Raw genomic sequence first — 14,065 nt, 5'->3', positions numbered from 1 at the left:
AACTGAACTGCGCATGCTGCTAACTCATCAATCAGATGTGTGGGTGTATATGTTCAGGGGCAAAAAGGGAGTAGAAGAGAAAGATAAAGAAGGAAAGAAAGAAGAACAGGCCTGGGAGAAAGCAGATGGGTCAAGAGCTTAGATTGCTTGCAGATGGCTGTCAGAATAGAGCCGAGGTCCTCCTGTTAGAGCTCAGGCTGTGTTTCAAGCCATGTGCCTGGGTGTTCACTTTTATATGCAAGCATTTCTATGCTGAGTTAAGTTTGGTTTAAATTTAGTGCATTAATAATGAAATTGTATTTCTGTATATAGGTAAATTCTTTCTTTCTGCATATTTTCTGTGCAGTGTTTGCTTGTATGTGTAGACTTTACTGGCCTGCATGAGGTGTTCAAAAGAGCAGCCTGGGGGTAGGGAGCTGCAGGTGCAATATCTGTCAATAAGCTGGATTTCATTTCTACGAAAAAGAAGCCCAGCTGATTTCACTCTAGAGGCTTCTGTAGTCTCAGATGATACATTTACAAGCAATAACTCAGTTCAGACTTTAATGCATCACAATCCTTCCACTGTCCTATAAATCAGCAGTTACATTCCACATGAGCGATCCAGCGGTGGATGTTTTCATCTATACTTTACTGTAACTGTACAAAATAAAATATTATAGCCAACTAATCTTTCCACGAGTCTGTTTAATCTAAGTGACTACCGTTTGCAGTTTTAGCTTTGACTCTTTTATGTAAATAAATATTGCTTTAGGTCCTGTATGTGACCAAAACAGAATGAATCATCTTACCCAGGTCGTAAAAAATAGTTTCTGTGCTTGAAACAGAAATACCAAAAATCTCTACTGCCTCTTTGCATGGAAGCAATGAGGTTAACGTGATCCCTTGTCATAAGATAATTTTGATTTCCATTTTTAGTATTTTATATTTGGCACCATGTCTCTGTTCTGGGACTCCCCCACCCTTCCATGTGCATACAGCCAGTTGGAGAGAACAGCAATACCCCAGCACAGAACAGGGCATATACCAGTGACAACAGATATGACTGATTAAGTCAGGCACACCATGTAAAAGAAGTGTTAGGGTATAGGGGGTTTCAAAGGTGCTTGCAGATGTGCAACAACTGTGGACAGTTGCATGTCCAGCTAAGAAATCAGCTATTGTTGGCTGGTAACAAGATCAGATGATCTTCTGGGATTGAAGTTCAGCTTGGCCTTTTTGCCAAGCCTTCAAGAGACTGAGTTCTTAATTAAAGGTTCTGGATATTGGTTTGGTTGACACATCTCAGCAACATCACCTGAAACTTGAGGACAATGCCTCTGGACTGGCAGACCAGAGTGGCGGTAACCCTTTTTAAGAGGGGGGACCAGAACATGTTCTCTAATTTCAGAGGGTTCCCACTTCTCACCCACCCCAGCAAGGTCTATGACAATGTTCTGGAGAGGAAAATCCATCTGTTAGTAAAAGCTCATATTCAGGAGGAAACATGGTGGTTTGCAATACTGGACCAGCTCTTTACTCTCTCAGAGAGAATGGAAGTTTGCCCAATGAGTCTGCATGTTGTTTGTGAACTTGGACAAGGCATTCGACTGCATCTGTTGGAACATCCTTTGGGTGGTGTTCCAGGAGTGCAGGTTGACTGGCCAGTAGCTGCAGTTCATTCAGTCCCTGTACAGTGGTAGCGAGAGCTTTATCACCGATTCCTTATAACTTTAATGGATGGAATTTGTAGGTGGAGCCAAGTGTTGGAGGATCTCTGCTCTGGTAGCCATCTGCAAACCACTTCTTTGCAGATGATGTGGTTCTCCTGGTCTCATCAACCAGCGACCTTCAACTTGCACTAGGGTGGTTTGCCGCTAATTATGTAGTGGTAGGATATGAATCAGGGTGTCAAAGTTTCAGAGTATTGTTCTTATTCAGAAAAGGGTGGAGTGTTAACTCCAGGTCATCGACAAGCTATTCCTTAAGTCGAGGAGTTTAAGTATCTTGGGGTCTTGAGTTCACGAGTGTGGGGAGAGTGAAGTGGGAGAATGATGGCAGATTGGTGTGGTATCTGTAGTGAGGCGGACACTATTGGCTTGAAGACGGAGCTGAGGGTGAAGCTGTCAGTTTACTGGTTAGTCTATGTTCCTACCTTTACGGCCATGGCCATGAGCTCTGGCTAGTAACCAAAAGAATGAGATTGCAGGTGCAAGCAACAACAATGAGCTTCCTCATGAGTTGTTGGTCTCTCCATAAGGGACCTCTGTGATTCAGGTTGGCTCACAGCGGTGCTGCTACATCTCCACATTGAAAAAGAAGCCAAGTAAAGCCTCCTGGATGTTTCCTGGATGTTGAGTAAGACAAGGTGGCCTGGGAGAGGGAGGTCTAGGTGTAACTATCGCCATGACCCAAACCTGGATAAGTGAGGATGGATGAATGAATGGATGGTTTTTCAGACATAAAATGAAGTATTTGGCTAAAGTTTGTCCTATGTCACATTAATGGATTTTTAAGTGGTAGTATTCGTTGTCATAAATCCTTTACCTTCGCAACACTAGTGGCATGTTCTACCTGTTGAGGCAGGTCCACAATATTTCCTAAGAGCTTTTTCCACTGAAGTCATGCTGTTCCTCTCTTTAGCTCAGATAAATGTCTCTGTTGTGAGAAGCTGAGCGACAGTTGTGCTGATGAATTGGCTTTGCAATTACGAGGCTCCAGAGGAGCGAATGGTCCTCTCCCTCCTCTCTTCCCAGTCACTAAGGACACTGTCTGTGCCATTAACAACACAAAGCTCTCCAGCCTCTCCCTGGACACCTTGGCCCCACTTCTGATAAAGAGCTGAAAGCAGATCCTGTCTAGCAGTGAATCGCCTGGCCTCACCTGGGACTGACCAATAAAGCCACTTGGCTCAAGAGCTGGGAATCATGGTATACCTGTGCATAATGGCAGCAGGGGGGAAATCACTTTGCTAAGACGAGAGATACACTGGCTTGAGTTTACTTTCAGTTAGGTAAAAACAGCCCATTGAATGACTTTTGTAGCAAATTCCTGAAGCTAATGATATAAAGAAGTAATGCTTTCCTGTCAGTATCCTCTCTGATGACCTCTTTCACATCAGCCCAGAATCCAGAAAGTCAAGCTGATGTCACTGTAATTAAAACACAAGTGGTGTTGGCTCTGAGGGGGCAGGAGTTCTCTAATGGCCCTGCATCCCCAGTGCCAAGGCTGCTCAATAATGCCCTCTTTTCATTCCTGCCAGACGTAGCCAGAACAAACAGGAGAAGAAGACAGGAAAGCACTAAGGGAGACAAGAGGAAGAGAGGAGTTTGACAGAAAACAGAAAAAGCATAATTCTGTGTGCTAGACTGTCTCATCTGTTTTTGTTACTCGTCTCGTCTACATAACAGCACTGAATTATTTATTTGCCTCTGCCAGGTGAAATAAGTTTATGAATACCTCCAGTGATGAGCTCATTAGTTTCCTTCCTAATCTCTGCTTAAAGACTAAAAAAAACATATTTATATGACCACAGACTTATTTTTAATTAAAGGATTATAATTAACGTAGATGGCATAAAAAAAGAAATCCTATTGGTTTTACTTCTGTAAACAAAATGAAAATAAATCCTTCAGGTTTTGAAACCACCTTCCATCACATTCCCATCATGTGATTCACACTGGAGTGACTTCAGTTTGCTGTCAATCTGACAATACATGACGTTCTGCATGATGTACAAACCATCACATTTAGAACTTGTTGATTAGCCTGTTTGTTTTAAGTGTTATAGCAAAAATGAGCAAATCCTCATTCACAAAGCTCGTGCTATTCTTGACAGCAGGTGATGCATACTGCAAACTAAGGCCTCTGTAGTCACTCTCACTAGATCCTCAACATCCTTTAACTGTGTATGACCCTGTGAGGTGTTTGTGAGCACTCATACATGCACAAGGCCATGTGTTTGCACTTACTGTAAAATGTGTTTACGTATTTCTAAATGGAATTAAGCCTTTCGGGGGGAAAAAATAACTTTGTTAACCTTGCTCAACTTGTTTAACAGTGAAACATTCTTGTGTTTTGTTCAGGAGTTATCTGAGCTTCCAGACCTGTGGCTTACCAGTTGACTGACTGTAAAAAGAGATTACAGAGAATACAATCATTGGCCTTGGCTTCATCTGTAATGACGTTTCCACTGTCTTCAGAGGATGGATGCCACTCTTTTCAGGAAATATCTCCCAAGGTATTTAGATATTTTTCCTTTGCTTTTGCCAACATGTCAGGAGGGAGAAACCTCATACAGATGAGCTCTACTCTTCCTCAAATGCTTGAAATCCTTCAGCAAAAAGCACACACTGTAAACGGTAAATATATCAAGCAAGAACCCGATGACGATCCGGAGGACAGTGCCTGATAAGATTTAAGGGCTGACAAAGGCAGCTTCACTTAAACCACTTAGGCCATTAAGGAACAGCTAGGCATACCTGAACACAATGGCTGTCTCTTAGTCAAGACAGTGAACAATGCCATATGTTCTTACAGGCTCTAGCTTCTTTCTGCAGGCTCTCTCCCTCTTCTTGTCTTTATTTCATACTTCACTTTCTCCACAATCATCAGCAGCTTATAGTGCCTGAGTGGCAGCATTAGGAGCCATATAAAGCTGTCAGGCCATTTACCTCCAGCTCTTAAGCATGAAGGTGATAGATTCAGTGACTGTAGTGAAACAGCTAGACGAGCCTCCTCTGCTCCAGCAGAGGAGGCTGTTTATCCTGGCAGCCATGCCCGGGGTCCAAGAACCCTGACGTTATGCCCGCTCAGAGCCACTGTTCTGCAGACACCGGAGGGCAGAGCCAGGGTAAACACATGACCTCAGTGTTATGTGGCGTTGAATAGGGCTGGCGGTTAGACTCAGCAGCACCAGTGGGATCAATCACCACTCACTGAGGGGAATCCCGTTAGAGTGATCAAGAGGAGAAGAAGACAGGAAGATGGAAAAGAGCAGCGGGACGGACTTAAAGGTCGATTGATGAGTTGGTCATAATTTATTTGTTGTTGCTGTGACTTACAAAAAAATGTAATTAACTAGTGGGCCAAAGTAATTTTGTGTTGATAACAAATCACACAGGGAATAGCATGCACTAGTACTAGTTTTAAATACGCCAGACTGTCACATTGCACATGTACGGATATGTGTTAATGGATTATACAACAAGCCAACTACAGCTCCTGAAGCAAGAAGCAGAGTTAGTGAAAGCGTATTAGTTTGCCTTACTGAACAAATTTGTCCCTTGCCTTGTCCCTTGGTTGCCACTTGTTGTTGAGCTACCTGCAAAAAAGAGAAACTGTGATTAAACCTAATGGGAGTGGATGTCTTCTTTTTGGGTTTGTTGGGTCTTTTTTTTGGTCACACAGCAAATGTTATATTTTAAGTGCTTAAGGTAATTTGGCTATTAATGGATATTAATGCTTAAAATATAATTTCTTAATATTCAGCACCAAGTAAAATTCTACTCTCCACAAATATTTGAACTGCAGCTGCTCTGAGAATCGTCGTTGTTGTTAGGCTTGTTTGACAAATGCTAATAGTCTCTATTAGAAGCAAACTTATTATTAGTACTTCAGTTTTCCTGCCCAGACTGTATGTGTCTAGGATTGGTTAATGCATCAGTCTTGTCTAAATATTCATTAGTGGGTGCTGAGTGCATTAGCCTTCTTTGGACTGCGAACTGATTCAACTGTTTGTCACTTGCAGTACAGTTACTTCATCTTTTACTTAAAATTACTGTCTTACTGTGACTGACTTCACATTTTTAAGCTATGAAACTATAATTATGTTTATTAAACTATGTAACAATAATGAAATATTAACAACAGACTAAAGCCATAAAAGAGTTGCAGATGAGCTCCTAATGCCAACTGGCATCTCTGTCCAGTTGCTGAAGGAGGCCAGCCATGGTCTTACTGCATGGTTGTGCTGGCACAGCACTCTCAGTCATTTTGATTTCCTAGTTTTCTCCTCAGCTTCCTTCTTCCTCTCTTACCCTCCTTGCTGACGCCCAGGCAGCCTTTCAGCTCCTGCAGGGAAATGGCTTTGTCCTTATTCAGATCACAGTAGTCGGTGAACTTTCGGGCACATTTCTTGGGTTTGGCTTTCTTCTTCAAGTACTTCTTGAAAGGCTTTAGTTCCTTCTTGTTGATGTCTTGACTACCATTGTTATCCAACTGGGCAAAGTACCAGTGCACCACCCTCTCTTCTAAAGTGTGACTGGGGTCAGGCTCCACAAACCTGAGTAGATACAACAGGCAACAGAAACTGAAAAAGAAAATCTGATGGAAACTCTTCAAAAAGTAATGTGAGGGCAGAATTACTTTTGGGACATTCACCACATCAATAGCCACAACTTGGTCAAATTTACTGTTAAATTACAGTAAAGTACTAGCAGAGAAGTTTCCAGGACTGGGCTCACATTTTGCAGTGTCTACAGTAATCCACAGCTTCTTACTATTAACAAAAAACTTTTTACTTCTCAAAAGTCCATTAAAAGAAATGCTTCTGTATTCAGCATTTTAACAACCACCCTGAAGATAAAAGCTGGCAGAAAAACACAGAACACTTATCACCAAAGAAAAATATAATGTGTTATGCCAGAAAAATGTAAAGTAGATTACAGTTGCTATTTCCTTAAAGGCATTTACAGTATTTAACTATATGGACACTGTTATTCCAAAATATCATTCAGCTCCATCATACACACATCTTTAGCACCAATGCATAGTAACTCCTGAAGTCTAGTGTCCAGATCTTCACATTGTGTGTCATAGAAATACTCTGTGTTTGCAATTCATTAAACCAAAAGGAAACAATGTTTTCCACGAACAATCAGCCAATATGTCAGTCTGTGGTATGTGACGCTACTTACCTCCCACCACCAGAGGGGGCTGGTGAGTTTATGGCTTGCACCATGTCTGTGGTGAGGGCATCTAACAAGCTTGTAATGAATTCCACTTTCTTGCCCTCAGGGCAGCCTGGTGCAAATAAAAGACAAAAATACACCAAAATTACCTACCACAACTAATTTGAGCCATTAGGCCGCAATGAAGAGCCTCTAAACCTTCAACACCAGTGAACCACTGTGACAGATGTCAAATAGAAAACGTCTGTTAGACCGTCAAAACCTTATATAGAGCTTAGTGACCAAGTAAATCTGTTAAAAGTGACCAGGTGAAAAACATGAACATATGAATGTATGCTTTAACAGAGGTGAAATACATTGTTTGGCTGTTTTGTTAGACTTCAAAAACACAGAGCTGAGGCACATGGGTGAGGTGGGGCAGAAGTGTGCTGTGATGAGAGAGCTTTCTTGAGCAGAGCAGACCTGTTAACTTTTATGGCACAATTTTGAACACCTTGGGTAGCTTTTTTTAATTGCCCAGATGTATTTTAAAAGCACACAAAACCAGTGCAAAATTTTCCCTCCTAATTGTGTCTCTTAAAGGGAAACTTCAAACGCAGCTGCACTGTAAACTAATCTTCCTATTCTGCCTTTTTTTTTCAGTCTCTTCTTTTTTCTCTCGAGCTCTCTCTGTAGATCCCCCTCCTCCCCCTTTCTCTGAGGATTTGTGGCCTCCTCATCCTCTGCACCATTCACGTCTTTTCTTTCCTTTTGTGTTAGCTCAGGACGGTCTGTGGGAGGCGGGTTGATGCCCCGCCAGGTGAATCCAATTAGCATTTCCTACAGCATGACAAGCTTGAAGAATCTCTACCTCGCTGTGCTTTAATCCAAGTGTTAAATTGGGGTGTTATGAAGCGCAAACTGTTATGTTGTATGTAGCTTATGAGGCAAGGTGGTTCAGGATGTCTGCCAGCATAAAAGAAGCTGCGGGCACATGAAAGCTGCTACAAACATGATTGTTGCAGGTATAAACATAAAGAAGGGTATTTACCCTTGAGAGACTCCAAATGAGACCCCCCCCCCCCCCCCCACTCCCCCCTCTCAACACCTAAAATGAAGTTAAATACTGGTGGGTGTTGAACAATATATGCAGCAATACTGGTATATCTGTGACAGGCCAGCTGATAAAGTCAGGCTTTACCTACAGAGCAGACACTGTAAATACTGCATTGGCGGCATATGTATGTGGATGTGTTCAACCTTTCAATTTGAAGGCATTTGCTGATTCATGAAAAGTGTAATTTTGCTTTACTGTTTGGTGGACTTTACCATTATCACATTACAAATTGCATTGTCCTAAACAATTCTATTCAAAGTATAGCCACAGGCAACTAAGGCTTTACTTTACTACAGTTGAACTTAATGGATCTCATCCTTTGGTCTCAGAGGACGAGCTGTTATATGCTCAAAAGGACAGAAGCAATATTGTCATTATGTGTAGTTGGTGAGGCTGAACCTGTAGCCAAATGCTGTTAAGCCTCACCTCTTAAACATTCTTTTTTCACCATTGCCTTGATGTGACAGCCATGAAATATCATGCTTTGTTGTGGCGGTTCAGAACATCCCTCTACAGTACATAAAAATATCTACACTCAGCTCCCTGCAGTATCCAACACCACCAGCAGCCCCCCCCCCACATGCCTTGCCACCACACCCCACAACACTAACACCTTCCATAAAACATACCACACATCTGCTGCACAGTCAGGAGTATGCTTGACTCTGTAAACTCACCAGATGGGGAATTAAACAAGAGTTACAATGCAGCCTTAAATGATGGGGAAACAGAGGGGCAACAAAAGTAAGTGAGCAGTAACAAGGGCAAAGGAGTATGAGCCTATGTTACGACCTCTGGCTCAGGGGGCAATCTGAGTCGTGCATACTTAAAACTTTCCAGGTTACATTCTTTAACATGGATTTAAAAGCAGAATTCATGTGGATTATTATGTAGGACCTGGGCTTTTTTTTTTTTTTTTTTTGCAATAGCCACAAACAGGTATACATTGACAAACCACATCTCTGTGTATATATACTATTTTTCAGTTATTTGCTTATATCATTCATCTTAAATAGCTATAAAGAATTTTTTTACATTATATTTTGGTATAGGTTTCTCTGTTTTGGCAGTATTGACTTTAAAAGTTCTCTTGAATATGATGCACCTTCCTTGTGGTGCTCAAAGTGCCAAAAAATAAATTTAAAAAAACTTAAGCAGCAATCTCTCTTTCCAGCAAAGAGACATTGTTGTGAACAGATTCATGTAAAAATCATTTTCTTTCTACCAAACCACACTTGCCAATCCCTTCATGCTACAGAAGCTTCCATTTACCCATGACAAGCAGCCAGTCCCGGTGAGAGGGAGTAAACATTGATGCTTTCCCCCTCAGCTAAGCTGTGTTGTTGGCTAGAAGCTACTGTTTTGATATTAAAGTCCACTGACAGTTATTATTTGGAAAGCAAGTTTAATCTCTAAAGCAGCTATAAAAATTCTACCAGATAATAAATGGAAAGTTTCTGTACTCCCACAACCAAATTGGATTGAACTGCAGTGAAAAAGTGAAGTGACCTTGCAGTTCTCTGCCTTGGAATGCTTCTTCTGTGTCCGAGACTCGAGATCGTGCAGCTCCATCGCACTCAGGCGTCTGGTACCTGTTACAAAGAGGCAAGCACATGGCTGCATGAGATAGAAGCCGAAGAGGAAAAGCGTAAATCTGTCTTAACAAAGTGTGAAAAATTGGAGACATCAAAGGAGTTGATTTCGAAAGATCTGAACAGCTAGAGAAGGAAAAAAAAAAATCATCACCTGAAACTAAAACCGAACCGAACTAAACAAAAAAACCACCACAATCCAATTAGTCTTCCATGATCTCATTTGCAACATGTAACAAATGATTCAAATTCTGACTTCTTCAAATTACAACCTCTTGCTCTCTTGTCTTTGATCTGTATGCTCTCCCTTCATCTCAGTTGACCGTGATTAACCTTTCTTTATAGCTTGATAAATAAATTGGATTTGAAGTGCACAGAGCTTTTTTTTTTTTTTTTTTTCTTTCAAAGCCATAACAAACTGTTCAGCATTACGCGTGGCATGACTCGTTTTCTCCTGGCTATTATATCAGTGGTTCGTGAATACGATGGAAAATGGAGCACATGTGTTTGATTTGTCTTTTTTTTTTTTTTTTTTTTTTTTTTTTTTTTTTTTAAGCAAAAGCAAGTTATCAACTCTATATTTTTTCACACAGTCTGCACAGCCACTGATCCAAGATGGGGATATCTGATGGATGACTCTGCACATTGCTGTTTGGAGAAGAGAAACTGGGATGTATGACATGAGTTCTAGTCCAAGTGTATTTTTATGTGAAGGAATAATCACCTCAGGGTTTTCATAAAAGAGCTCTGAAATGCAGATCAGAATTTGCTCTGTCTAAAGTTTCCTGTTGTGCAAGTGATTTATCCTAGGGTGTCAAAAAATAAATAAATATGCCTTCTGGTATCTTATTGATTTGAAACTAAACTTGAGCTATTGTCTATTCAAACAGAAGACCATATCTTCAAATTTGAAAAATGTCTTTACTTCAGCTTGTAAAGCATTAAGCCTTTTGGAGAGAGAGAATGACGATTCCTTTTCAGGAACAAAATCAGTTCATTTCTTCACCAGTGCATGCTTATAGTCCACGCTTTGTCTTTGTCTCGCCACTTGTTTGAAGTTGTAATATTCATCTTCTGATTACAAATCACGAAAACATTTTACAGAAACAAAACATGAGCAGTGAACACTCATTTTTTTCGAACGTGTTTTTAATTCAGAGATCCCCCAACATGAAGCTCGTGCACAAAAAATACTGTGCTTTCCTCAAAGCAATGTAAACAGTAGCAACTGCACTAAAAACAAAGTCATTCCAGAAACAGAGTGTTTATAGCTAGCTAACCGAAATTCACATAATCTTGGAACTAATTGCTTTGGCAAGTGAACTGGCAAGAGAGCTTGGATCCAAAACTTTCTGGATAATATAACTGACCAGTCTGTCAGTGGGTCCACCACTTTAGTCTGACTTACAGCAAAAAGGTGTGTTATTCTTGAGCTTCTCCTTTGTTGATCCAAGTGAATTATTTTGGGGGATTGATTGCCTCAAATTTTGGAACCAATATGTGCTTTTCAGGAATGGATTCCTAGATTGGTGATTATGACTCCATAATCATTCATTCTCAGATGCCCTCAAATTAACTACCGTAGAGCACTCTTGTTTAAAATTAGACAGATTGTTTTTAACACATTTCAGTAGTCCTGTTATTAGCATGTCAGTTATTCATATGATGGCAGACAGACATGCATATCAAATCAATTAAAAACATCTGTAACTACTATAATAAATGATATTGTTTCTTTACGTGATTTTTCTGATAATCTTACCTGGTAGAGGTTCCAGGAATGGGGCGTCCCGTGTCCACCAGAACACACCAACAGTAGCCTGTGGACTGGTGGCACTGGACGGCCTTGTAAAGGCCTCCAGGTCCACAGTCGGGGATGAAAATGGCCTCACGAGGATTCTGCAGAGCCTCTTCCAGAGCACTCTGTCTCTCCTGGTCACAAGAGGGAACTTTCTCTAAAAGTATTAGAAACACACTCAGTACAGGAAAATAACAGATTTGGGAAACCAAATACAGACAGCACATATACAAAAAATTACTACTACTAAATTAAAATGTGAAATATGTGGAACAGGGTTCTGGAAGTGTTCACTGCAAACCAGATGTTGGCCTCTGGTAACATTTTATGTGGCCTGTGAGCACAAAAAGGGAAAAAATCCATTAATGTGCATTTTATTCAGGACATAAATGACAATTAACAACATAAAGCCTTATGTCCTGACCAGGCAATTTATAAATACAAACCAAAAGTTTTAATATGGGCATTTTCCAGTGAGACTCAGTCATGTACTGACTGTACAAAGAATCAGTCACACAGGGCCTAGAGACCTGTAACCATCTCGTAACTACCGGTCATGAGGAAAATTTGTATTCTCCAACAGGTTGCAAGTGGTTGCTGAGAGTTACTATGAAATTGATTGCTGTTCTGTTAACTCAGGTCTAGAAACGAGTCGGTGATTCCCACGGTAATCATCAGTCACTAAGGAAAAGTGTGTACTCCATGAGCAGTTGGCAAGGGGTTGCTAGAGGCTGCTGGAGGTCACTAACAGGTTGCTGTGGTCATTTGTAGTTTGGATGGAAAATGCAAATATTCAACTTTTACTTTGAAGTGTGTTTCAGGTTTGCATTGCACTTTTTCCAAGTTTCACTACACCTTCAAGAATAAATGACATGTGTTTCAAGAGAAGTAAACATCGTCCATGCAAACTATAAGCAACCACAACAATTGTAAAGCCAGCAACCTCAAGCAATAACTTACCTACCAGTCGCAGACACACTTTTTTTCGCAACCTGTGGTTATCAGGGTGTCACTGACAGGTTCCCTCTGAGACTCAGACCTGAATTAATGCCATTTTCACATGTGTGGTGACATATGTTGGGTGAATGCGCCCTGCCCCTTTCTTGAATTCAGCTGCCATCCGGTTCTCCTGAGAATCAGCCACCTGACAGTATAAAAGCTAGGGAAGAGCTGCTTGGTCAATATGCGTTAGGACCAGCCTTGAGAGTATTGAGCTATAGTGGTGTCTTGTCTGAGCTGTGACTGAGAGTTTATCTGGGGGTCATAGCAGTAGATATTACCGGACAGAGGTTTATGTAAGAAAGTAAATGTTCCATTCAGTCATTTGTTCTCCCAGCACCTTTGTGCAAAGTCTGTGTGAGCCCATGTTAAAATACTGCACAGCAAGCATGTGGATGCCAGGCATACTCCCTCCAAGCATGTTCCAGGGAGGCAATTGTCACTGTTTAGTAACAACATTGGGTTACGGAGAGATAGTCACATTCTTAACTGCAGATTTTTTAAAAAAATCAAATAGGTCTTTTGTTAAATCACCAATTTTTGACCACCCCAAGAGTAATGCCATTAGCAGCAAAGTTAAATTATGGCTTTACCCACCGCAGTCTTACATGTTTCTGCTCAAAAACAGGCCTCAACCCTTGAGAGATGCTCCTGCAGCACCTTGTCTCAGTGGATGAAGAATGTATTTATATTCACATCCATTTAATCCATTGCTCACTCTTAAGCCATGTCCAACAGAGCTAACTGCTGAGATAGTTACCAAGGTGATTAAGTGTGCTTTGGTTGCTGCAAATCCATTCTTCATTTTACATTCAAGTACGCTATGATGAAGCCTTAAGCAACAATAACAGAGCCACAGTGACTTTTCTTCAAGGTGGTGACATGTGGTGGTGTTTTCACATTAAGGGGCTGACTAGTGCCAAGACAGTGCCTGCAGTCTCGGCTTTTGCTACCAAAGAATAACAGCTGTATCACACAGCCCTTGCCTATTTCAGATCAGCATCAGAGAAGTTGAGCAGTGAAAACAGAAATTAGATTTCTGGTCTTTACATAATTTAAGACCATCCAATAAAAAGCGGGTTGTATTCAACCCCTTTACGTTAGCAAGCACAATAGCAAATCAGTAGTTGTGAGCACTGCTCTGGGCATTTCAGAATCTGTTGCTGTTGATTTAAACATGTAGACATGGTGAAGTTGACCTGCTTAAGCCCAAACCAAGCATCAGAATAGAGAAGAAAGGTTATGTGAATGTAGCATGATTGTTGGTGCCAGACAGGCTGCTCTCAGCATTTCAGATCTACTGGGATTTTCCCACACAACCATCTCTAGGGTTTGGAGAGAATGGTGAGAAAAAGAGAAAATATCCAATGAGCTGCAGTCCGCTGGGAGAAAATGCTTTGTTAATATTAGAGGTTAAAGGAGAATGCCCAACCTGGTTCAAAATGATGGGACGGAAACAGTAACTCAAATAATGACTTCTCACAACAAAAGTATGGAGACGAACATCTCTGAACACGCAACACATTGAACCTTTTAGTAGACTGGATGCTACACAGGCTACCCAAAAAAAAAAAAAAAAGAAGATTGAAAGAAAATTGCCTGGTCTGATGAGTATTGCTTTCTGCTGACCGTCATCTAAAATCCACAGACTTCCTGATTATTGCAGTTAACCATGACCATACCTTTGTGA

The 14,065-nt window shown here is 41.0% G+C and overlaps 1 protein-coding gene across 9 annotated transcripts in view; it reads right to left on the bottom strand.

Moving 5' to 3' along the window:
• Positions 1-14,065, bottom strand: part of smoc1 (SPARC related modular calcium binding 1) — a 62,411-nt gene that overhangs the window by 5,684 nt on the left and 42,662 nt on the right. For 6 of the 9 annotated variants that reach the window (XM_085440636.1, XM_085440638.1, XM_085440639.1 and 3 more), the window contains 5 exons: positions 11,341-11,533; positions 9,496-9,578; positions 6,897-7,002; positions 6,018-6,262; positions 5,269-5,302 (listed from right to left, as the gene is read on the bottom strand). In XM_085440636.1, the coding sequence (XP_085296762.1) occupies positions 5,269-5,302; positions 6,018-6,262; positions 6,897-7,002; positions 9,496-9,578; positions 11,341-11,533 (661 nt within the window). Of the gene's footprint in view, positions 1-5,248; positions 5,303-6,017; positions 6,263-6,896; positions 7,003-9,495; positions 9,579-11,340; positions 11,534-14,065 lie in introns of all 9 variants that reach the window. The other 3 variants (XM_085440637.1, XM_085440641.1, XM_085440640.1) reach the window with 1 other exon arrangement.

This window comes from Copadichromis virginalis, linkage group LG19, assembly GCF_057382275.1.
Source record: "Copadichromis virginalis isolate Kocher_CV1m ecotype Utaka linkage group LG19, C_Virginalis_male_GT1.1, whole genome shotgun sequence".
Taxonomy (NCBI): domain Eukaryota; kingdom Metazoa; phylum Chordata; class Actinopteri; order Cichliformes; family Cichlidae; genus Copadichromis; species Copadichromis virginalis.
The sequence above is the reverse complement of the archived record's forward strand: the minus strand, read 5'-3'. Positions and strand labels throughout refer to the sequence as shown.